Source organism: Ascaphus truei, chromosome 1 (assembly GCF_040206685.1).
Source record: "Ascaphus truei isolate aAscTru1 chromosome 1, aAscTru1.hap1, whole genome shotgun sequence".
Taxonomy (NCBI): Eukaryota; Metazoa; Chordata; class Amphibia; order Anura; family Ascaphidae; genus Ascaphus; species Ascaphus truei.
Genome location: NC_134483.1, coordinates 172,947,296 through 172,972,100, shown reverse-complemented (window position 1 = coordinate 172,972,100; position 24,805 = coordinate 172,947,296). Strand labels below are relative to the sequence as shown.

The window sequence follows — 24,805 nt, the reverse complement described above, 5'->3', positions numbered from 1 at the left end:
TCGAGTGTGACCCATAGGCAGCGTGCTTGGGCTACTGGGTGAATGATAGCAATTCCGACAGTAATGTGGAAGAGGTAGTAGGGACAGATTTGGGAGGAAGTATGAGGAGTTCTGTTTTTGCAATGTTAAGGGCAGGATGATATCGCAGAGAGACATTCAGAAACTTTGGTCTGTACAGCAGGTGTAAGGTCAGGGGTTGAAAAGTAAACGTGTGTGTCATCAGCATAGAGGTGATATTTAAACCCAAGAGATGTGATTAGGTCACCTAGAGAGAGTGTGTACAGAGAAAAGAGAAGGTCCCGGGACAGAGCTCTGGCGTACCCCCACAGAGCTATCGATAGAGGAGGGGATGAGACACTGAAAGTAGGTAAGGTAGGTAGGTAGGTAGGTAGGTAGGGAGAGGTAAGAGGAGATCTAGGATAGAGCACTGTTACTAATACCAAGAGTATGGGGAATGTGAAGGAGAAGTAATCAACCTATTTGTTAAGGCAATTTTATTCTTAAAGTCTAAAGATGATTCCAAGAGGGATTTGGACTATAAACTATTACACGTTTGCAAAAGACTATTAATATATTGCTTAATTTAAAAGATCACGTAAAAATAATTATTTGGGAGATTGAATGAAAGTGAAAGAAAAGAAGCAAAAAGCTGGAGCACTAGTTTAGTAATAATGTCACCACCAACCCATGTGTCAGCTATTCTTGTGACTTTGGACAAGTCCCTTTATCTCCCTGTTCCTTGAGTACTAAAATTAGATTGCAAATTGTTTTTGCAGTTGACATTTTAGAAGCTTAGCCCCCCAATTCTGCTCGCACCTTTGAGCTGTTTATCTTTACCCCCTGATTTCTTATTACATCACGGAGCAAATAAAATTAAGCTAAAAGCCTAGCACTCCAAAATAGTGGTCAAGTGGTTCATATTTATTCATCCAATGTTTTGGTCCAACACAGCAAACCTTCAATCGTAGAGCAAAACAAAATGTGTACTCAACAGGGAGACAGATTGAATGTAAATGTGAAATATAAGATAAAGGACAAGGTAAGTATAGTAAAAAAAAAATCCTCTTCCAAAGAAGAGGCCACAAAGATATTAGTGTTAAAGATTCAATCTTTATTGTATTTAACATGGGAGGCATTTAGAAAAAAGCGAGTTCAATTTGGAAAGACCATCACCAGTGAAATGTGCACAGGAGGAGTTTGGGATATGAAATAGTTTTTATGAAACGCACTTTTCCGATCCTGAAGTTACCGAGCAAATTTTATGGATTACAGATTTTTAAATGACGGATTACAGAGATTTGTAAATTTAAAAGGAAACAATAACTGGAAATATTGAATATATTTACATGCCACCTTTGAAGGTGACACAAGCATGCCGTTATGAGGATACCGTGTCAGTTAATCCCAGGCACGGTCTTTATATTTGACTGTGAAACAGGGCAGATAGAGTATCAGTCCCCCAAGAGTCAGATGGCACCTGGGCATGACGTCTCGGTGTGAAATTACCTATTAAAAATGCAAACGCTGCAGCTTCGGACAACCGGGAAGATCTGCTTACCTTTGGTTCCATTGAAATGAAGCTGTGCGTTTCTCGGCTGGGCAGCACTGACCTCTTTATAGTTTTACTGTGGTAGAAATGGTAGTAATCTTGCAGTGCCCCAATCTGTGGGAAAAGAAGGGAGATGATGTTTTATGATGAGTAGTCTTGTTTCCTCCCCCCCCCCCCTTGTTTTTTTGTTTAAGACGTAAATCTCTAAATTATGCATTCTCCTGCTGTGACGGAAAGTTACTTGAGCCCCAATGATCAGCTTTCACAAGACGGTCATGTGATATGAAATGGATGTGGGTGTCCTGCAGGCACTAACTGTATAACCAAAGATTATAATTGAGCTTCTAAGGCTGCCTGTGTCTACCTTTTTTAATGTTTAATTTATATGCAGTGTTCTATATCAATGTACGGCCACACTGACACATAACAAACTACATTAAAAAAAACAAAAAAAAACACATCATCAAATGACTGGTGCTATTAAAAAACATTCTGTCTAGTTTGCTAAAGGAAATGTACTGTAAAATGTACAATGATGGGTTATTTGGATCGTTAACTTAAAGAACTCATAAAAGTAGGAGGATTAAATAAAAAAAGAAAATAATTGTAAATATTTCTAACTCTGGTAAAAAGTGAATAAACTGCAAACAATACTGCACATTTTATGAACAGTAGGTGATTTCATTTAGGAAAATAAGGACTTTGTTCACAGCAAGTGGAAATTGCCATTTTTACGTCTAGATTCAAGTGCCTCTCTCCTTTTTGCAGCATGTTACTGTGCTTTAATAAGACTATTTGGTTTCTGACATATGCTATATATTTTCCAGGTTTAGGTAACACAAAACCTACCGTGATTCAGACGCTATGATACATCGCCATGGCAACGCGGCATCAAATACCGCTGCGGGGTCACGTGACGTGACGTCACACGTGTCAAATGATGCCGCGGGTCACGCGATGTGACGTCACATGACCCCGCAGTGTCATTTGATGCAGCTGCAAGGTAGGAAGGGGGGGCGCGAGTACTGGGGCAGGCAAGACAGGGGGGCGTAGCAGCAAATGTTTGTGCCCCCCTGCTGTAGCCAATGCTTCCAGAATGCATTATTAGAAATCTATAACACTTTACTTTGTAGAGTAACCTATATAAGCAAACCTATACATTTGCTCGCCCCGGGCGAGTGAATTTAACATCGGGGCGAGCTCCTATTGGCCCAAGCAGCACACGTTTGGTACTAGGTGGCGAGTAGATTTTTTTGTGTGGCGAGTAGATTTTTTGGTGATTTGTCGACCACTGATGATGATGATGATGATGATGATGATTTAAACATATCACTAGAAACTAGAAAAGTGAATAAAAGCAGGGCATAAGCAGGCTTTATCGCATTGCAGCTAATCAGCGGGCCAGGTAGCACTCATCCGCTGTCACCTATACAGTATATGCATGTTTCCGTTTTCTCCACTGAGGTGACAGAAATGTAAGTACTGTAAGAATAACCATCAACTTTATTTTCCACTGTTTCCATAAGGTCCACAAAGAGGAATGGCATTTGCACATACATGTCATACTTATCTTCGTCCTTCAATGTCCCTGTTTTATTACAGTTCTCAACAATTCTTCAAAAACCCACATTATAACTCAGTAAGAAAGTGGCTTCATCTCATGGAGATTATTGCTTTATAATAATAAAAAAAATCTCACAGAAAATACATTACGCGTTTTAAACAATTGAGCTATAGCAGTGTTTCTCAGCGTTGAACCCTTGTGTTCCCGGGCATCCCTAAAGGTTCCCTGCAATTTTCAGGTCATTTGAAAAGTGTACCAAATACAGAAGAATTCACAATGCATCAGGTTTCAGACGCGCTGTTAGAGAGGGTTGTGGTTGTGACGGTAGGGATACATGTGACTGCTTTTAATAAAGGTCAAGCCTGCCATTACCTGTCGGTAATACATTTGTATGTTATATGTATATGTAATCTGTAGCCTGGTTCCAGCACTTCAGGGACCAAGGGTTAATTTTATTTTCAGATGGACTGTTGCAATTGGTCTGTGATCTTCCCAAGTAAGGCCTCGGGCATGGTCAGCGCTTACGCGCTGAGCCGTGCTGAGGCGCGCTTGCACTTACCTGTGAGCCCCTACAGCCGCAATGAGAGCGGCTTTAGTAGGGGCTCGCCTACGCTTCCGCAAGCGCTTGCGGAAGCGTAGGTCTTAGGTAATTTTTTAAATCACGCGCTTGCCGGAGCGCAGGGCCGGTCACGTTAGCGGTTCGCCCAATGAGGGCGAACCAGCTCCGTGACGTCACTGGCCCGCCCCCTGACGGCGCGCTGTCTAAGGCCAAGGAAAGCACCCGCTTTCCCTGAGCCTCAGCGCGCCTCAGCACGCCGTCCGGAACCCTGGATGAGGCCTAAGGCTCTCCATGTAACTGTGTTTGTGTTGCCCTTCCCCCCACTAATCATGGGCTGGGTGTGTTGCAAACCAGGGGAGAGGTGATTACTGGTAAAATAAGAGCAGCTCTTTGTTAGCTGTGAGCTCAGAGTGTTTTAGTTGTACAAGAGATTCTTAAGAAGAAGAAGCAGCTTGGCAAGGAACTGTGTACAACTGGGAGACGCTACAGAGGATTTTGCAGGGAAGGGAGCACAGGAGGTCTCTTTAGGGAGATCCCTACACCTAGTTTTTATAGGGTACACCAGTTTCCCTCCGCTATTAGAGAGGGTTGAGGTTCCTTGCAATGCATCTGATCTCAGACACACTATTAGGCTGAGATTATAGTGGGCGTGCAACGGAACGGATGGTGTTGTGCACGCCTCTCGCCCGAGCGGTGGGTGACCTGTGTATTCAGTGATTGGGGAGGTGTGGCGGATGTGTCACCAGGCTGTCGCCCTCATTGGTTGAACAGCTCCCGTGACGCGGCCATCAAGCGAAACGACAAATTTGTCTTTTCAAAAATCTGCTGCGCGGTCACTTTGCTTGCGCGCCCTATGTTTGGCCTTATAGGTTAGAGGTCTGTTGTGCTCGCCGCGCCCGCCGCCGCGAACACTATAATCTCAGCCTTAGAGAGGGTTGGGGTTCCTTACAATGTATCTGATCTCAGACGCGCTATTACAGAGGGTTGGGGTTCCTTACACTGCATTTGATCTCAGACACGTTATTAGAGAGGGTTGGGGTTCCTTACAATGTATCTGATCTCAGACGCGCTATTAGAGAGGGTGATGGTTCCTTACAATGTATCTGATCTCAGACGCGCTACTAGAGAGGGTTGGGGTTCCTAACAATGCATCGGATCTCAGACACGCTATTAGAGAGGGTTGGGGTTCCTTACAATGCATCGGATCTCAGACGCACTATTAGAGAGGGTTGGGCTTCCTTACAATGTATCTGATCTCAGACGCGCTATTACAGAGGGTTGGGGTTCCTTACAATGTACCTGATCTCAGACGCGCTATTACAGAGGGTTAGGGCTCCTTACACTGCATTTGATCTCAGACACGTTATTAGAGAGGGTTGGGGTTCCTTACAATGTATCTGATCTCAGACGCGCTATTAGATAGGGTGATGGTTCCTTACAATGTATCTGATCTCAGACGCGCTACTAGAGAGGGTTACGGTTCCTCAGAATTTCACAATATAATTATAGGGTTCCTTAACCAAAGAAAGGTTAAAAAAAACACTGGGCGAGAGATTTGGTCAAATTGAATCAGATATAGCTTGACATTTCATGGTTGGCACTTAAGCTCTTCCCTAATGCAAGTTAACTCTTTCACTGCAAGAGGGTCCAGCAACCTATTGCGAAGCAGTGAAAGGGTTGAATTGCAAATACACAAAATTATTTGCTTATATTTGAATGTATTAAACAAAGGCAATTTTAAGTATACAACAAAGCAATCATCAGGCATTCGTCTAACTCTAAACCTAGAATTCATGTAATGGGCAAATAAAAAAAAGATTTCATTAGCAATTTTGAAAGCAAATTTCCAAAATAAATCACGTCACACTTGTACAACGATTACACCTGTATAAAACTATTTTTCTTTATTGAGTTAGGTGTTGCATCAATTACAATTTCGAACCAGTCTAGGGCACACCAGAAATGTTTTTACTGAAAAAATAAACATACATTGGAAAGACTTTACAACTATATATATATTATATATATATATATATATATATATATATATATATATATATATATATATATATATATATACTAGCTGATATACCCGGCGTTGCCCGGGCTTGCAGGGGTGGGGGGCGTGGAAGGGCGGGGGGGGGCATGGAACGGAAGGGCGGGGGGTGGGGGCATGGAGCGGAAGTGCGTGGGGGGGGGCATGGAGCGGAAGGGCGGGGGGGCATGGAGCGTAAGGGCGGGGGGAGCATGGAGCGTAAGGGCGGGGGGGCATGGAGCGTAACGGTGGGGGGGGCATGGAGCATAAGGGCGGGGGGGCATGGAGCATAAGGGCGGGGGGGCATGGAGCGTAAGGCCGGGGGGGGCATGGAGCATAAGGGCGGGGGGGGGCATGGAGCGTAAGGGCGGGGGGCATGGAGCGTAAGGGCGGGGGGGAATGGAGCGTAAGGGCGGGGGGGGCATGGAGCGTAAGGGCGGGGGGGGGGCATGGAGCATAGGGGCGGGGGGGCAGGGGCATGAAGGGCGGGGGGGCAAGGAGCGTAAAGAGCGGGGGGCAAGGGGTGTGGAAGGGCGGGGGCGTGGAAGGGGTGAAGGGCGGGGGGGCAAAGGGCAGGGAGGGAGGGGGGGCAAAGGGCAGGGAGGGAGGGGGGGCAAAGGGCAGGGAGGGAGGGGGGGCAAATGGCAGGGAGGGAGGGGGGGCAAAGGGCAGAGAGGGAAAGAGGAAGGGGAGGGGCAAAGGGCGGGGATGGGGCAAAGGGTGGGGAGGGGTCAAAGGGCGGGGAGGAAGGGGGGGCAAAGGGTGGGGAGGGAGGGGGTCAAAGGGCGGGGAGGGGGGCAAAGGGCAGGGAGGGAGGGGGGGGGCAAAGGGCAGGGAGGGAGGGGGGGCAAAGGGCAGGGAGGGAGGGGGGGGCAAAGGGCAGGGAGGGGACAAAGGGCATGGGGGCAAAGAGCAGGGAGGGGGGAGGGAGAGGGGCAAAGGGGATGGAGGGGGGAGGGAGGGGGGCAAAGGGGATGGAGGGGGGAGGGAGGGGGGCAGAGGGGAGGGAGGGGGGCAAACGGGAGGGAGGGAGGCAAAGGGGAGGGAGGGAGGCAAAGGGGAGGGAGGAGGGGACAAAGGGGAGGGAGGGGGGCAAAGGGGAGGGAGGCAAAGGGGAGGGAGGGGAGGAAAGGGGAGAGAGGGGAGGCAAAGGGGAGGGAGGGGGAGGCAAAAGGGAGGGAGGGGGAGGCAAGGTAAAGGGGAGGGAGGGGGGCAAAGGGGAGCGAGGGGGGGGGGGGAGGTAGGGGGGCAAAGGGGAGGGAGGGGGGAGTCAGGGACCCATTCCCCTGCATTTCCTCCCCTTGCACCCGGCCGCCCTCCTCCTCTTCCTCCGGGTACCGGCCGCCCTCCTCCTCCACCTCGGGCTCCTCAGCGGTGTCCGTGACCCCTGGCGAGGCTGAGATGCTCCGGTGAGGAGGTGCTGTGCCCTTCACGGGAGAGGCGGAGAGAGCCGGAGGAGCGCTCTCGGGGATGGGGAGCGGCCTGTGTGAGTGAGAGCCGCAGAGAGGGGGGGGAGTGGTGTGTGGGAGGGTGTGAGAGCGCCGGGGAAGGGTGTGAGAACGCCGGGGAAGGGTGTGAGAGCGCCAGGGAAGGGTGTGAGAGCCGGAGAAGGGTGTGAGAGCGCCGGGGAAGGGTGAGAGAGCACCGGGGAAGGGTGAGAGAGCGCCGGGGAAGGGTGTGAGAGCGCCGGGGAAGGGTGAGAGCCGGGGGAAGGGTGTGAGAGCGCCGGGGAAGGGTGAGAGAGCAGGGGGGGAGCGCCGGGGGGGAGGGTGAGAGTGCCGGGGGGAGGGTGAGAGCGCCGGGGGAAGGATGAGAGCAGAAGGGAGGTGAGAGCCGGGGGAAGGGAGCGGCCTGTGGGAGGAGAGAGCCGGAGAGAGCGTGCTCTGGGGGGCCAATGAGAGCCGTGGGGGGGCGGGACACAGGGGGAGGCAGACACACCGGCCAATGAGAGCCGTGGGAGGGCGGCGGACCGACGGACCAATCAAATGGTCTCCAGACACTCACACACAAGATTTTGAGAAATATATATATTTCTCAAAATCTTGTGTGTGAGTGTCTGGAGACCATTTGATTGGTCCGTCGGTCCGCCCGCCCTCCCACGGCTCTCATTGTATATATATATATATATATATATATATATATATATATATATATACACATATATATATATATACACATATACAATACGATACCGTTTGGAAACTAAATCAGCAGGCAGCACTCCAGAATTGAACAAACAAGTGAATTGAAAAAATAAACACAAAACCAACGTTTCGGTCCACGAAAGTGCACCACCTTGACAAAGGTCCCATTCGTGGACCGAAACGTTGGTTTTGTGTTTATTTTTTCAATACACTTGTTTGTTCAATTCTGTAGTGCTGCCTGCTGATTTCATTTCCAAACCGTATCGTATTGCTTATTCTTCATTATAGGATCTGCACCCACACCAGTGACTATTATTACGGAGTGCTTTTTGTTCTTTTTCTATGATATATATATATATATATATATATATATATACACACATACATACATTTTTTCAACTTGATCTTTTTAACAAGCTAACGCAGCATCATTTCCATGTGCTGTATATCAGTAGAGAATGACAGATAACCTGCTGAGGAAACACATTGGGATTAGCTATATTTTAGGCTACTGCTGGCAATGTGTCTGTATGTGATTATACATTACAATTAAGCAACAAAAGCAGCTTCAAACAGAAAACCGGAGTGTAGTAAGAAATTGACAGATATGTTATATTAACCTCTTTGCTGCCTATAGGAACCGCAATGCCGTCTCTATAGTACATTGCTGAACCCATCAGCAACAACAGAGGGGTTTCTTTTATTTCTTTATAAAATGTTTTACCAGGAAGTAATACATTGAGAGTTACCTCTCGTTTTCAAGTATGTCCTGGGCATAGAGTTAAGACAAATAATACATGGTAACAAATACAGTTACATTAAGTGAGCAAGGTTATACAGTAGAGGCAACTCTTATTCTAACAAAAACCAGTGGCAATTCCCCAAAAGACCCAGGTACACCCAGGTACATTCTGAATACATGCCTTAAACTTTCCTTAAACTAGCCCCAGCATTTCTGCATTGATTAATGGCCTATCAGATTAACAGCGGGGGTCCCTGGCAGTCCCATTCAAACTGAATTGGAATGCCAGGGATCCCTGCTGTGTTAATCCTATGGGTCGTTAGTCAATGCAGAAATGCCTTAAACGTGCCTCAAACTAGCCCAGCACATGCCCAGCACATGCCCAGCACATACCCAGCACATACCCAGAATGTAACCCGGCTAGTTTACAGCAAATGTTAGAATAAACGTTGCCTCTACTGTACATTATATACAAGACATTGCATGCACAGTAAGAGATAATATATATTATAGGCGTATGTAACATTTACAGACAAGATTAAAATGTGAGACAGCTTTAGTTTTGAAAGAACTTAAACTGGTGATGGCTGTGATGAGAGCCTTCAGTAGATTGTTCCAGTTTTGGGGTTAACATTATTCTGTCTACTAATGAAACAGCTTAATTGGTTAACAATTAGAATACGGTTCAACACATTTTTCATAGTAAATAGCAACAGATTGAAACTTATATCTTGTCAATTCTTTTATTTGATACAACAAAGACATTGCTATAATCTCCGCCAGTGGAGGAGCGTGTGGATACCTTCAAAGGTGTTTTTTTTTTTAAAGGTTTTTGTTTCCCCCGAAAAGTTTTTTTCCGCATTTGTAGGACATTACCGTAGGTACAGGGTCATGTGACCTACAAATTTACTGTTAATGTTAGTGATTCATGAACTGCAGCTAAACTTCTGCACATGTGTACAGTATTTGCCAGAAATTACACGTAACTTTAAGAGGAGAAAAAAGTATTACAGTAATTGTATTTCAAGGTTTGTTTGTAATACATCATATTTTTCTAATTAAATCCAGTTTTATTGCAAGTATTATGCAAAATGCCTTTTCTATTCTTATTATTTGACTGTATTTAGAAGCGCAACTTTGTTTAATGAAAATTGAAACTATCAACGTTTCTGGTGTATTAAAAGATCATTTTTGTTCCATTCCTAACACTGATGTTATTTTAAGGAAAATGTCACCCGGTGCGGCTTTTTATTGGCCCATGTGACTGGGGACTTTAAATTGCAGAGAGATACCTGTATCCCCTTCGGAGGTAAGTATCTCTGGAAGGGGGGTTCCCGGAGCTGAAATTAATGGGGTTCAGCTCCGGAGACCCTTGCTTCAATCCTCTAATAAAAAATAAATAAGTTTGGATTGCTCCTTTAAGGGAACAATAAACATATTAATGAAAAGAAAATCACGTGGAGACTCATCTTAAAGTGCATATACTATATATTTTATGCTTTCCTCAGAAGGCATTGACCATTAGGTTTGACTTGGTTTGGGCTGTTCTTATACTGTACTTATACTATTCAATTAATATAGGTTTAATCCCTAATGCCTATCTTTAATTACTGTTATTCCTCCTAATTCCTTTGTCTTCTGTGAAAAGTACAATGCAACAACCGGTTGGTTTAGCACTATATCTCAGTTTCTTGTTTTTTAGATATTAATATATATATATTTAATGTGAGAAATTATTACCTGCATTTACAATATTTAGATCAATTCAATATATATGTATTTATATGCATTTAATAATTCAATTTCCATTTGTTCATTTTTTCTACACATATGTATATTAATTTAAAGAAGAATTATTGGTATTAACTCACTGTATGTATGTATGTATGTATGTATGTATGTATTGCATTTAATATATTTACATTTGTATTGTATTGTATGTCTTTATATACATAGCGCTTCACAGTAGTAATACACGTGGTAATCAAATAAATAACAGATAATATAAACAGGTCAAGGGAATAAGTGCATCAGACATGAAAGTAACATTAAGAAAAAGGAGTCCCTGCTCCGAGGAGCTTACAGTCTAATTGGTAGGTAGGGAGAACGTACAGAGACAGTAGGAGGGAATTTTGGTAAATGCGTCTGCAGGGGGCCAAGCTATATGTATCATGTGTCCAGTATAATCCACACTGCTATTCATATGCTTCTTTAAGCAAGTGAGTCTTAAGGTGGGTCTTAAAGGTGGATAGAGAGGGTGCTAGTCGGGTATTGAGGGGAAGGGCATTCCAGAGGTGTGGGGCAGTAAGTGAGAAAGGTTTAAGGCGGGATAGGGCTTTAGATAAAAGGGGGGTAGAAAGAAAACATCCTTGAGAGGAACGCAAGAGTCGGGACGGTGCATAACGAGAAATTAGGGCTGAGATGTAAGGGGGAGCAGAAGAGTGTAAAGCTTTAAAAGTGAGGAGGAGAATTGAGTGTGTGATACGGGATTTGATCGGAAGTCAGGAGAGGGATTTCAGGAGGGGAGAGGCAGAGACAGATTTAGGACAGAGTAGAGCGATTTTGGCAGCAGCGTTTAGAATAGATTGTAGGGGAGACAGGTGAGAGGCAGGAAGGCCGGACAGCAGGAGGTTACAGTAATTAAGACGGGAGAGAATGAGGGCCTGAGTCAGAGTTTTAGCAGTCAAGCAACAGAGAAACAGGCGTATCTTAGTGATATTGCCGAGGAAAAAGCGACAGGTTTTAGAAACGTTCTGAATGTGAGAGGAGAATGTGAGAGATGCGTCGAGTGTGATCCCTAAGCAGCGTGCTTGGGCTACTGGGTGAATGATCGCACTTCCAACAGTAATGTGGAAGGAGGGAATAGGGCCAGCTTTGGGAGGAAGTATGAGGAGCTCTGTTTTTGCCATGTTGAGTTTAAGGCGGCGGAGGGCCATCCAGGATGATATAGCAGAGAGACATTCAGAAACTTTTGTTTGTACAGCAGGTGTAAGGTCGGGTGTTGAAAAGTAAATTTGTGTGTCGTCAGCATAGAGGTGATATTTAAACCCAAGAGATGTTATTAGGTCCCCTAGAGAGAGTGTGTACAGAGAAAAAAGAAGAGGTCCCATGACAGAGCCCTGGGGTACCCCCACAGCGAGATCAATAGAGGAGGAGGTGTTAGCAGAAGAGACACTGAAAGTACGATGGGAGAGGTAAGAGGAGATCCAGTATAGAGCTTTGTTACGAATACCAAGAGTATAGAGAATGTGAAGGAGAAGAGGGTGGTCCACCGGTGTCAAATGCGGCAGAGAGGTCGAGTAATATGAGCAGAGTGTAATGACCTCTGTCTTTGGCAGCATGGAGGTCATCCGTTATGTTAGTGAGGGCTGTTTCCGTGAAGTGAGCAGTGCGGAAGCCAGATTGTAGAGGGTCTAGGAGAGAATAGGTGTTGAGAAAATGGAGCAAGCGAGAGAATACAAGACGTTCAAGGTGTTTGGAGGCAAAAGGCAGGAGGGAGACAGGTCGATAGTTAGAAAGACAGGTAGGGTCAAGCTTGCTGTTTTTAAGTAATGGTATAACTGTTGCATGTTTGAAGGAGAATGGGAAGGTATCAGCGTAGAGGGAGGAGTTAAAAATGTGTGTGAGGGTGGGGATTATAGTAGGACCAAGCGGGTTTAGGAGATGGGAGGGAATGGGGTCAAGAGGGCAAGTGGTAGAGGGGGAAGAGGAGATCAACAGTGACACATCCTCCTCTGAGACAGTGGAAAAAGAGTCACGGAAGGCAGGAGGAGAGTTAGGAAGAGGTGTAGGATGGGAGGAAGAAACAGAGGGAATGTTCTGACGTATGGATTCTACCTTTTCTTTAAAATAGTCAGCAAAGTCCTGGGCAGAGATGGAGGAAGAAAAGGCAGCTGAGGGTGGTTTGAGTGGAGCATCAAAGACAGAGAAGAGTCGGCGTGGGTTAGGCTTGTGTTTGTTGATTAGAGAAGAAAAGTAGGCTTGTTTAGCTTGCGAGAGGGCAGAGTTGAAACAGGATAGCATAAATTTGTAGTGAAGAAAGTCTGCAAGAGTATGAGATTTTCTCCAGAGGCGTTCAGAGCAACTAGTGGAGGAACGCAGCATGCGCGTGTGGGAATTTAGCCAGGGTCTGGGGTTAGAAGGGCGAGGACGACAGAGAGAAAGCGGGGCATGTAGATCAAGAGAGGAGGATAAGGCAGAGTTGTAGTTTCTGACCAGGTTGTCAGGGTCTGTAGCAGAGCTGAGAGAGGAGAGGGAGGAGCGTAAAGTGGAATCAAAGTCTGGTAGGTGAATAGAGCGCAGGTTTCTGCAGAACCAGGGGTAGATGGAGGTGGAGAAGGGGAGAAGCGAGATAGAGAGAATGAGATGAGGTGATGGTCAGAGAGAGGAAAACGGGAAATGGAGAAATCAGAGAGAGAGAGAGAAGTTTTTAGTGAAAACCAGGTCTAGGTAGTGGCAATCCTTGTGGGTGCTGGCTGCAGTCCACTGTTTGAAGGCCAAAAGAAGAGGTTAGAGAGAGAAAGCGGGAAGCCCAAGGGAGAGAGGGGTCATCAATGTGGCAATTGAAGTCCCCAAGGAGAAGAACAGGGGAGTCTGAGGAGAGAAAGAAAGAGAGCCAGGATTCAAAGTGAGAGAGAAAGGCAGAAGGGGGATGAGTAGAGGTAGGTGGGCGATAGATGACTGCCACGTGGACAGGGAGAGGTGAGAAGATCTGGACAGTGTGAGCCTCAAAGGAGGGAAAAGCAAGAGAGGGAGGAATAGGAAGGGTTCGGTAATGGCAGAGAGAGGAGAGCAGGAGCCCCACACCTCCACCCCTGCCATCAGGGCACGGAGTGTGGGTGAAAGAAAGGCCACCATAATAGAGGGCAGCTTCCAGAGCAGAGTCAGACTGAGTGAGCCAGGTCTCAGTTATAGCAAATAGTAGCAGAGAGTGAGAGAGAAAGAAGTCATGCACAGAGAGGAACTTGTTAGAAAGGGAGCGAGCATTCCAAAGGGCACAGGAGAATGGGAGAGAGAAGGGAGGGTGGCAGGGGATGGGTATGATGTTAGAGGGGTTAACACCACAAGGAGTAGAGGTTGCATTTGGCAGGCGAGGACGAGAGCATTGTTTCAGTTTATCTCGCCAGTCTTCAAGATTCATACATTGTTTTGCGAAAAGAAGGAGAGAAAAAAACCCACAGAGCTCCTTTGAGATTGTAATTTGAAGTGATTTTCCTAGAATCCAGAGGATCCATAAATGCATAGACTATTGGAAATGCTGCATCTTGATGACAAGTTGAAGAGTGCTATTTCACACTCATTCATTAATACTGCTGCGGCCAGCTTTATTCTTACAATTACCTGCAATTTTTCGGGGCTTTTTTCGTCAGCCGCCGAACTTGGCCGCGCGCCAGCCGCATCTTGTGGCCGCGCGTGCCCGTTTCTTCAATCAGAGCGAACAATAGAAGCGCCTGCGGCGCCGAAAAAAAAAACCGTCCGCGTCTGCACGGGGTTTTAAATTACCCGCGGTGCAGGCCGCCTGAGAGTAAGTTTAGCCGCCACTGTATCTATTTTTGTAACAATAATAATATGGAGTTGGTCGAGAAGTCCACTGAAAATATGAAATAATTGAACTGCTAACTAGGGAAGTCTAATGTTCAATGTACCGCTGTCTACGGTAGGAGAGTGCAATATTTTTTCCCTGCGCCGCCTGCGCCTCTCTCTGCACCCCCTCCCCCACACCCCCTCTAACCTTGGTTCCAGTGTCATGACATCACGTTGCATGGCAACATGACTTCACATGACCTTGCGGCGTCATTGGCAGATCTAATAAGTGCGTACCGGTACATACATCATAGATCAGATGCTATATGATACCATAAAATATATGACAGAGCATTATCATGAAGAAGGGAGCAAAGCACACCAAACAATAGGAAAAATCTAAGTATAGCAAAAAAAGGTAATTTAATGACTAAAGAGTTGCATTATTACCCAACATATACAGAAAGTGTAAAATAAACCAAATTACATATTTATTAACTGGTTTGTGTGAATATAGATTTAGAATTAATTAATTATTAATATTAATTAATTAATTAATTAATATAGAATTAAATTGATTCAACTTGGAGATATTTTAATAACACTATTGAGACAAGGGGTCTCCCGAGCTGAATCACATTAATTTCAGCCTTGGGACACCCTGCTTCCCCAGTTACAGGCCCCGTTACGGGGTGCTGGTATCTCTGCCATGTTCAAATTCTCCCACGTCACATGACTGGGACATTTAAACAATGCAGATAAATACCGACACCCCATACCGGGGCCTGTAACTCGGGAAGCAGGGGGTACCCGAGGCTGAAATTAATACGATTCAGGTCGGGAGACTCCCTGCTTCAATACTGTGTTATTAAAATAAAATAAAAGCAGCGCAATCGCCTTTTAGAGGTGCGCAGGGAGAATGACTGATTCAGTCTCACTCTCAATGCGAGTCTTACAGACTTGATGCAGCCCGGTAGGATTCATACAGCGGGAGTTCCATTCAGGAGCAGGGACACCTGCTGTGTTAATCCCGAGGGGCCATTATCTCCTGCTATGCGGTGCGACCCGGACGATCAACTCTTTCCACACTGTGCACCAGTACACGCTCTGCGGCCGTATGACCGACCATAGCACTGCATCTGTATGCTGATGTTAAACACACAACTACACAGATGTAATCTCCCTAGGAAACCGGGCAGGGAGGGTTACAACTACATGGGGTTAGGTTGGGTATACACTTTGACTCACTAGCTGCTGAGCTTAAAATTGACAGGAAATAGACAATAAGCTAATCAGTAACTGGCTTCTACAATCCTAATTGACAGAGCTGTAGGAAGCTGTGAACCTGCCAGTTTAGAAGAGGAAAAATAATATATTACTAATAATACAATTCAAGACTTTTTTTTTTTTTTTAAAGTTCGTCTTTAGAGCCGTGAGGGCCATGGGTGTAAGAGCTGCCTAATGTAGAACACACCACTTCAGATCACCCTGCCCCCACACCTCCAAAAAAGGAGGTTTTGACAGCTGGGTTGGTGCTGCTTTCAGTAACTTTGACTTTCAAACAAACCTACACAAGATGTACAGATATGAAAACAACTGGGAAATCAAACCTGTTTCGATCAATTGTGAATACTCTTCATGCTGTGACAAGGAAATTATTTATATGTTGTTCTTTTATGTGACTTTCTCTAATTTGTTAAAAGAAGCATCTCATAAAAAGTGTCACGCCTACACTACTGACTCCAGATGCTCTTGACCTCCTCGGCACGCACTTTAAATAAATGCAGTCCCACAGTGTCTGTAAGTCTCCCAATATAACACTTCATTGTAATCTCCTCGGGATAGGGTCTCCGTTTGTTTTATGTTATCATTTTCTTGCTATTCTTATCCCTATTACCTGTCATGTTTCCCCTGTATTGTGATTTTGCAAAGTGCTGCATAAACAGTTGGTGCTACGGAAATAAAAACGATAACATTATACATATGTAACAGTGTTTCTCCCCCCCCCCCCCCTCTCTGGGAGATTCTGCCATTACACAGTGTGGTGGGGTGCATACCGGCTGGCACACAGTAGATCTGAGTCTCCTGTGTTGTTGTGGAGGAGAACATGACAGGCTTCTGGGGTAGTAACTGATTCTTTCTCACGGTGACAGCGCTTCCATCTCTTGCAGACCCCAGGGATCACTTCTTGGGGCTTCACCCTCATGATGTACCCTGGACCTACACTCCAGGCCAAGGGGCCTGAAGCAGTCCTTGCAATTCCCTTACTCCCTGGTAGAGTAAGGGGTATAGTCTCCCATCCACTCCCCAAGGGGAGGGAATACAGATTGGCAGAGCCCTGCACAATTGTTAGGGTAGACCAGGCTCTCTCAAGGAGGTAGAGGCACTGACTCAATTTAGCAGTGCAGCTCCTTCAGAACAAGGAAAGTAGGTACCAGGTCTGAATCCAGTGATTGGACACCTAGTCCTACCGCCTCCCCTGTCAATCAAGAAGCTACTGTGAGTGGGGAAAACCCATGATAACTCCTGGCAGGTCTACTCTTACCAGGGCTTACTGCCAGAAGGGGGCAGACTGGTAGCCAGAAACCAGTCCTGGCTACACATAATATATCCTGAGATCTGACAGCAAAAATGCAACAAATCTAAACACTTCCAGAGAAGCATCATGGGCAACATTTTAAAGCTTCCATAAGAGAGATGTGTGATGAAAAAGCAGAAAGTTATGTCTCTTGACGTGCATTGGGATGAGGGAATTTTTGTGAGAGAAATAAAAATGCATGCACTTTCTTATGTATTAACTCTTAAGCCTGCAAGCTAGCATTCCATGTGTATGAGGATATACGTATGTAGTGTTGAAAGTAATGTATTGCATCTTCATCCAAACAAAGGCATCACAACCTCTAAAGCCTGACATTTTATCTGGGATCAACATGGCTTCTTCAACTTTTTACTAGAGGGTTAAAATAGAGACAGCAAATAAAACTAAAAATGCCTTTGTAATTGATATAATATTGATTTTGGACAGAGAGGCTTCACTGAAATCCATGAGACTATGATGTTAAATATAAGAGAGACTGATTCCAAATTGGTGAGACTTACAAAATACCAGTAATAGTTAATATGTTTGAGAGTCAGGTAAACTAGTAAACCCTTTGCTGCCCGAAAGGCATTTTCTATGCTTTCTGAAAAAAAGACAAAAAAAAATTAAAATGAAAAAATGATGGAAAAATCAGTATAACTACATAAGGTCACCAGCATGAAAAAAAACCTGATTGATTTCATTTTTTCTGAATGCTGTTACTAGATTATTTACTCTTAACCCCAGATCAGGAATAAATTTGTGGCATGTTGATTCAGGTCAATCTCTTCTTATCTGATAGGGGGCTCGAAGAATTCAGACTGCCTTGGGCTGCATTTTGCGTGCTCCATACTTTGATCTGCAAATAACTCCCAAAAAATGTTTCAAATTCAGGGTAACACATCTGATGTACTGAAGATGGAATGTGTCATGCTAACAATGCCTCAAACCATTATTTGGACTAGTTTAAGTTCACTTGTAGTAGACTGTTACAATGTATATGGAAGTACAAGTGGTTGTGTGGCAAAGCTGGCACTTGGGATTCAACTCTTCACATTTATGGTCATACAAGGTTTGACGTATAAGTTATTTCCCAATAAGTGTTATTTTCTAAAGCAATGTTTCCCAAGCAGGTTGTTGGGGGAATCCAGCGGTGCCACAACTCTGTGCCAATGGTGCCGCGGCCCTAGGGGAAATCTGTGCTGACCGCTCAGCAGGCATGTTATGTGCTATCTGGAGATGTAGAGGCTGCGATCCGCCTCATCTCTCAGCCCGACGCAGAGGAAAGAAAGGAGCCTCTCCATCTTCAGGCAGAGCAGGACACGCCTGCTGAGCAGCTGACACACTTGAGGTAGGTGGGAGGAAAGAGGGACAGAGTGAGGGCTTTGTGTGGGGAGGAGAGTGTGAGGTTTTGTGTGGGGAGGGTGGCTAGTGCTTTTTGTGGGGATGGGGAAGGTATGTGGTATAAGAGACGGGGTGAATGTGGTGTTTGTGATTAATGAAGAGTGTGCTGTGTGAAGGGAGGATAAATGTGGAGTGTGTGTTGAGTAAAAGGGTGAGTATGATGTGCAAGGGGGAATGTGGAGTGTGTAAGCAGAGGGTGGATGAGTGTGGGCGGTGTGTTCTTGTGAGTGTGTATGAGTGTAAGCGAGGAAGGATGAGTGAGGTCTGAAGAGCAGGGGTGCCCTTAGATTGTAAAAAATCTTTCTTGGTGCCCCTGCTCAAAAAAGGTCGAGAAACACTGCTTTAAAGCTTAAAAAAAAGCATTGATAGAAAGGCAAAGTCTGGCAAATTCATTGTAATAATAAAAGTTACCTTGAACTAGAGCATTGCTACTTTTTAACAGGATTAAAAAGTGCCAGCTAACTCAAGAGGTATTCTGGGTAAATAAAATTACATCTGTCTCTGATGCTTTAGGAAATGTTACATTTGTCAGGAAATTACAGTATTCACTCTGTGTTTGTTGGACTCCAAAACCGATTATGGCCATTTTGTAAGTACCAGTTCTACTTTCTCCATGACTGAAGAGGTTAGTAAAGCAACATGTAATATGCATTAGTTTTAAAAACTAGACAAAACAACTTTTTCAAGTCTGTGTGTAATGGTAGCGCCTGCCAAGCCTACCTTGCTAATAACTGGCTTTGAACTGAGATACTGAATCATGGAACAGCTTAAAGACACTATCCATACATCAAAGGACATTCTGGTTAAGAAAACAGTGAGAATACGTATTATGAGCTTGCTAAAACAGGTATTATAACTTGTTTTGAGAATTACAACCATGATCCATAGATTATGTTTGTGAGAGCAGACACACCATGTTGCATTATAAAGTAATACTGTACACTTCAAACCTTTTACAAATCCCTCTACTTAATGAACAGAGTCTGAAAAACATTACTGGGGCATTCCAGGTAATTGCACCTGATAACTCTTACTTCTTATGCACAATAACCTCTAGCCCTCTACAAACACCAACTGCGAAAGCACTGGTGGGGAGATAATTCTCCTATAGGTAGGATGACCATTCGTCCTGTTTTTGCCGGGACAGTCCCGGTTTTTGCTGGGCTGTCCCGGTTGCCCGTCCGTCCCGGGAATGTCCCGGTTTTTCTCCCTGGTGCGCGGGAAAGTTGGCGACGATGCGAGTGGGGGGGGGCCCGGCGATACGCGGAGGGAGCGAGCGGCGGCGGCGGCGCCGAGGAGGAGGACGATGCGGCAGCCGGGTAGTATTTTTTCATGTTAGAATGCCAGGGGGCTGGGCTTAGAGAGTAGAAGCAGGGAATTGGTGGGAGGTCAGAGGATCTCATGGGCGGGGCTTAGTACCGGGTGGAGTGAGCTGCTTCTCAGTGAGAGAGGTGTGTGTGTGTGTGCGCTGTCTGTCTGTGTGTGTGTCCTGTATGTGTTTGTGTGCTGTCTGTTTCTGTGTGTGTGTCCTGTCTGTATCCTGTATGTGTTTGTGTGCTGTCTGTCTCTGTGTGTGTGTGTGTGTGTTTGTTGTCTGTCTGTGTGTCTCTTGTCTGTCTGTGTGTGTGTCATAGGAGGAGCTGAGGGGAAGGTATGAGGGGGAGATCTGAGGGGCTGAGGGGAAGGTATGAGGAGGGGAAGGTATGAGGAGCTGAGAGGAAGGTATGAGGAGGGGAATGTATGAGGAGGGGGAGATCTGAGGAGCTGAGGGGAAGGTATGAGGGGGGAGATATGAGGAGCTGAGGGGAAGGTATGAGGAGGGGGAGATATGAGGAGCTGAGGGGAAGGTATGAGGGGGGGAGATATGAGGAGCTGAGGGGAAGGTATGAGGAGGGGAGATATGAGGAGCTGAGGGGAAGGTATGAGGAGCTAAGGGGAAGGTATGGGGAGGGGAAGGTATGGGGAGGGGAAAGTATGGGGAGGGGAGGGGCAGGTATGAGGAGGGATGGGGCCGGTATGAGGAGGGGAGATATAAGGAGGGGTAGAGGGTAGGTATGAGGAAAGGATGGGGAGGGAGAGGTATGAGGAGAGGAGGTATATGGGGAGGTATGAGGGGAGGAGAAGAGGGGGAGGTATAAGGAGAGGGGGAAGTATGAGGGGGCAAGTATGAGGAGAGGAGGGGACTTTGTGTGTTTGTCACTGTGTGTCACTGTGTGTGCACGTATATTGGGGAGGGAGGTTGAGTGTGGGGAGGGGAGAAAAATACATGGGGGTGGGGGTGTAAGAGAGAGGGGGGAAGGAATAGGTGAGAGGGGGGGGGAAGGAATGGGTGACTGGGGAGTGTGAGGTTGGGTGAGGTGTGTGAGAAGGGGTGGTTCTCGCAAGGCCGCCGAAACGTGGGTACAGGACCCCGGTGAAAACGTTCTTCCTGGGACCCAGGAAAGCTGTCTGCGGCCCTGCATGGCAGTAATGTCACTGACTGCCACGAGGAGAGCAAGAGACCCTATTTTTCAAAGTGTAAGGTCAGGAATGTCACATTTTTAAAAGTCTTAATTTTAATTAATGCCTAAATATTTTTATTTAATTTATGTCAATTAATTATTTATTTAATTTTAATTTGTTAATTATTTTAATTTTAATGTCTTCATTATTTATATACACACAGACACACACTGCAGCCCCCACCAACGGGACGCATTATGGTGCCGAGGCATCACGTGATGCCACATTGTCATAGCAACATGTCACCGCCTGACGTCAGTGTCTTGTTGTCATGGCAACGGGGTGCGTCACGTGATGTAATTTGTTTTCTAAATAATTTTTTATTGTGTCCCGGTTTTTCATTTTGAAAAATCTGGTCACCCTACCTATCGGTTATTACGGTGTGTAGAATCCAAACGGAACAATAACATCAACATTTCAGGCCTGCTAGTCGTGTACTGTATCTGTGAAAGTTATACCGTCTCATGGGGCTGGGCTCTAGAACTGTATAGCGAATCTTAGCACAGTTATATAATGCTGTGTATTTATAAGGCTGAAAGCCAGAGGAATTCTAAAACTGTTACATCTCAGAAGTTGCAGTTCCTACATTTGTACAGAATATGGAATGATCTGGTATGTAATATGGTCTAACCGGACAAAACATGCAAAGTCATATCATATACTGCACTGCAAACATCCCGTTCAAATGACTTATTTTGCATGGTGTAGTGAATGGACTATGTAGGTAGCAATGTGGGTATTGCATCAAATCAAAGGTCAAAAACACACAGTGTATGACTTGCAAATTTACGCTGCAAGATATTGAAAAATATTTACACAAGCATATTAACGTCAGAAGAAGTAGAACTTTCTTTGCACATTGGACATAAAAAAGGCCTGGCTTAGAAACTGCTAAATATGAGATTGTTTTAACCAATTCCTTGCTGGAGTTACCATCAGATGCAATGCATTGCTGGCCTCTCAATAAGAACGTGTATGCTGAACAAGCTAATGATTAGAATGTTCCTCTGCTACAATTTTACTTTCTTTGTCCTTACCCCAACGTTCTTTCATGCGTGCCAATACATGGGCACACATTTTGTGGTGGCCGCTGTCCTGCTGTCCCCGCAAAAAAAACGGTTTAAATTAATAGTTGAACCTAAACTAAATAACGACAGAAGTAAACAAGGATAACAAAAACGTTAAAATATTTCAAACATTTTTTTTATTGTGAAGAGAAGAAAAAACTTGAAATCCTAGTAAATAAAAAAAAAAGAGGAATCTGAAATTAAAATGTCGGATTGCGATTTCTGAACTTACATTTCAGTTACCAATTTCTCAAAATGAGGATTGATTTTTCGAAGCTGATAACAGAAGCAGACGGTGCTCACATGAGCGCCTGTCATTACAGATCTGTACTGTGCGAAAACGTTTGCTCACAAAACAAATATGGGGAATAACTTAAATTGAAATGTAATTATGTAAATTGATTTGAATTACTGTATGTTTTTAAATGTTAAAGAAGTTATTAAAATTGTGTTCATTTTAAAAATGTGTTAATAATCATACAGATGCAGCGGCCATTATTCGAACATTTACCTGGGTAAATGTTGTTATGCCGTGTGCTGGACCCGAGATGTTCCGTTGCAGACATAGTGGCCCATCGGAGTAACACAGCAGGGGTCCCTGCCATGTGAGTCCTACCGCGGTCTTCCTGCTTGTAATAGACGCGCAGTAAGAGAGAGGCTGAATCAGTCACTCTAACTGCGCGCCTCTCACAGGCGATCACAGGGTTTTTATTAAAATTCTAACATTACAGAAAAGTAGCAGGGTGTCTCCTGAGTTGAACAAAGTTGATTTCCCAAGATACAGGCCCCGTTATGGGGTGCTTTCTCAGAGAAAGACACCTCAGGCCAAACTTCACCCGTGTTTTTTCTTCTCCAAGAAATTTTCCATGGCGGAAAAAAATTATGATGTAGGCAATTGAGAACTCCGGGCCATCAAAATGGCCCTAGAAGAATGGAGGCACCTTGAGGGGACCGAAAACCCTTTCTCCATACTGACAAATCATAAAAACCTATATATTGAAAGCGCTCGTCAGTTGGGGTCATGGCAAGCTCGATGGTCCCTTTTTTTTTCTCTGATCAATTTTATAATTTCATATCTACCTGGCTCTAAGAACATCAAGTTAGACACACTCTCTATCATTTCCTGCTGGACGACATGGCTGAAGACCAAGAAAAGACTATACTGCCTCCAGCATGCATAATGTCCGCGAACACCTTCGATTCTTTGGAGAACATCGATCAAGGTCAGTCCAACATCCCTGAGGGTCTCAGAGTTCCAGAAGGTCACCTTTTTACCACACCTGCATATCGTAGGAAGGTTCTGGAATGGGGTTACTCCTTCAAGAGTTCGGGACATCCTGGCACTAGGAGAACCACTGATCTGCTAGAACAGACTTTCTGGTGGCCAGGAATGCAAATGGAGATCAAAGAATTTGTTGCTTCATGCCCTACATGTGCTCAAAATAAAACTCCCTGGAACAGACCACAGGGTTGCTCCAACTTCTTCCAATCCCAGATTGTCCACGAACCCACTTATCTATGGATTTTATCGTAGAACTACCAATATCTACAGGCAAGAACACCATTCTGGTAGTGGTGGACCGTCTCTCCAAGCAAGCTCACTTTATTCCTCTTAGGGGCCTGCCGAATGCTTCCAAGCTTTCTGAAAATTTTGTCAAAAGAAATTTTTCGTCTCCATGGGATTCCTCAGGTTTTTGTCTCAGATCAGGGTTCCCAATTTATTTCTACATTTTGGCATTCCTTTTGCCAGCAACTGGGGATCTCTTCATTTTTCTTCTGGTTACCATCCCTAGACCAACGGTCTGACAGAACGAACTAACCAATCGTTATATCCGACACCCAGGACAACTGGACAGATCTACCCTGGGCAGATTTATCTCACAATAATTTACAGAGCGAATCAACGATGGAGTCACCGTTTTTTGTCAATTATGACTTTCAACCATCAGTCTTTCCCACGACAGAACCCAGATCCGGGGTACCAGCAGCGGATAAAAGGATCCAACAATTACAGAACCCTTGGGACAGGATTCCAGTGAACCTCAAGAGAGCAGTTTTCGTACAGAAAAAACAGGCGGACCAAAATCGGCATACAATCCAGGGGATAAAGTATGGCTTTCCACCAAGAACATTCGGTTAAAGGTACCCACAGCGAAACTAGCACCAAGATTCATTGCTCCATTTACCATCTCCGAGAGGATCAATCCGGTGGCCTATTTCTTACAATTACAGACTTCCATGCGTTACCCATCCGTGTTCCACACATCCCTTCTGAAACCGTGTGTACAGGACTCTCACTCTCTTGCCCCGGCCTCACCACCGGAATCCCTCCTTATAGACGACAACAAGAGTTCGAAGTATAGTCGGTACTGGATTCCAGGATATCCAGGGGAGGCCTCCAATATCTCATTCATTGGAGGGGCTTTGACCCCAAAGAGTGATCCTGGATCTCTCGGGATCAATAACATGCCCGCAGGCTCGTCCGGGCCTTCCACTCGAAGTACCATCTTAAACCATCCTTGAACGCCCGGAGGTCGCTCCTGAAGGGGGGGGGGGGTACTGTGAGGATCAGCGTGAGGCCCCACCCCGTCACCCATATCGCGACGCACATCAGCCACAACCTGCGCCCAGGCGCTGCGTTACTAGAAGGGGAGACACCGCAGGGATTGTGTCCAGGCTCCGCCCCTTTGACGCATCACGACGCATGTCAGTTGACACCTCAGCGCAGGCGCCATGCCGCTAGGAAGACACCGCAGCGACCACCTCCAGGCTCCGCCTCCGTGACGACATGGGCAGCACATGGCGTGCTCGGACTACGCACAGCCGTCGCTCGGACACAGGCACTCAAGTGGTTAATTCAATCCATTATCCCACAGCTGCTACTGACTCTGCCCCTGCCTATCGGTTACACAACATACCTATAATGTTCACTCCCTGCAGCCTCCCCATTGGCTCTCTGTGCTTTATATGCTCAGCCAGCCCCTTGGCAAATTGGCTGAGCATAAACTTGTTTTCATTTGTGTGCTTACCTCCAGCTTCCTGTTGCCTTATGTTTCGCTTTGCGGATTTTGACCTCAGCTTGCTCCCGGACTACTGACTTCTCTGACCCCTGGACTACGGCTACGGACTCGACTATTT

At 45.5% G+C, this 24,805-nt stretch overlaps 1 protein-coding gene across 2 annotated transcripts in view; it reads right to left on the bottom strand.

The window, feature by feature from the left end:
- PCSK5 (proprotein convertase subtilisin/kexin type 5) overlaps window positions 1-24,805 on the bottom strand; it is a 470,036-nt gene that overhangs the window by 400,242 nt on the left and 44,989 nt on the right. For both annotated transcript variants that reach the window (XM_075598528.1, XM_075598537.1), the window contains exon 2: window positions 1,559-1,663. In XM_075598528.1, the coding sequence (XP_075454643.1) occupies window positions 1,559-1,663 (105 nt within the window). The remainder of the gene's footprint in view (window positions 1-1,558; window positions 1,664-24,805) is intronic.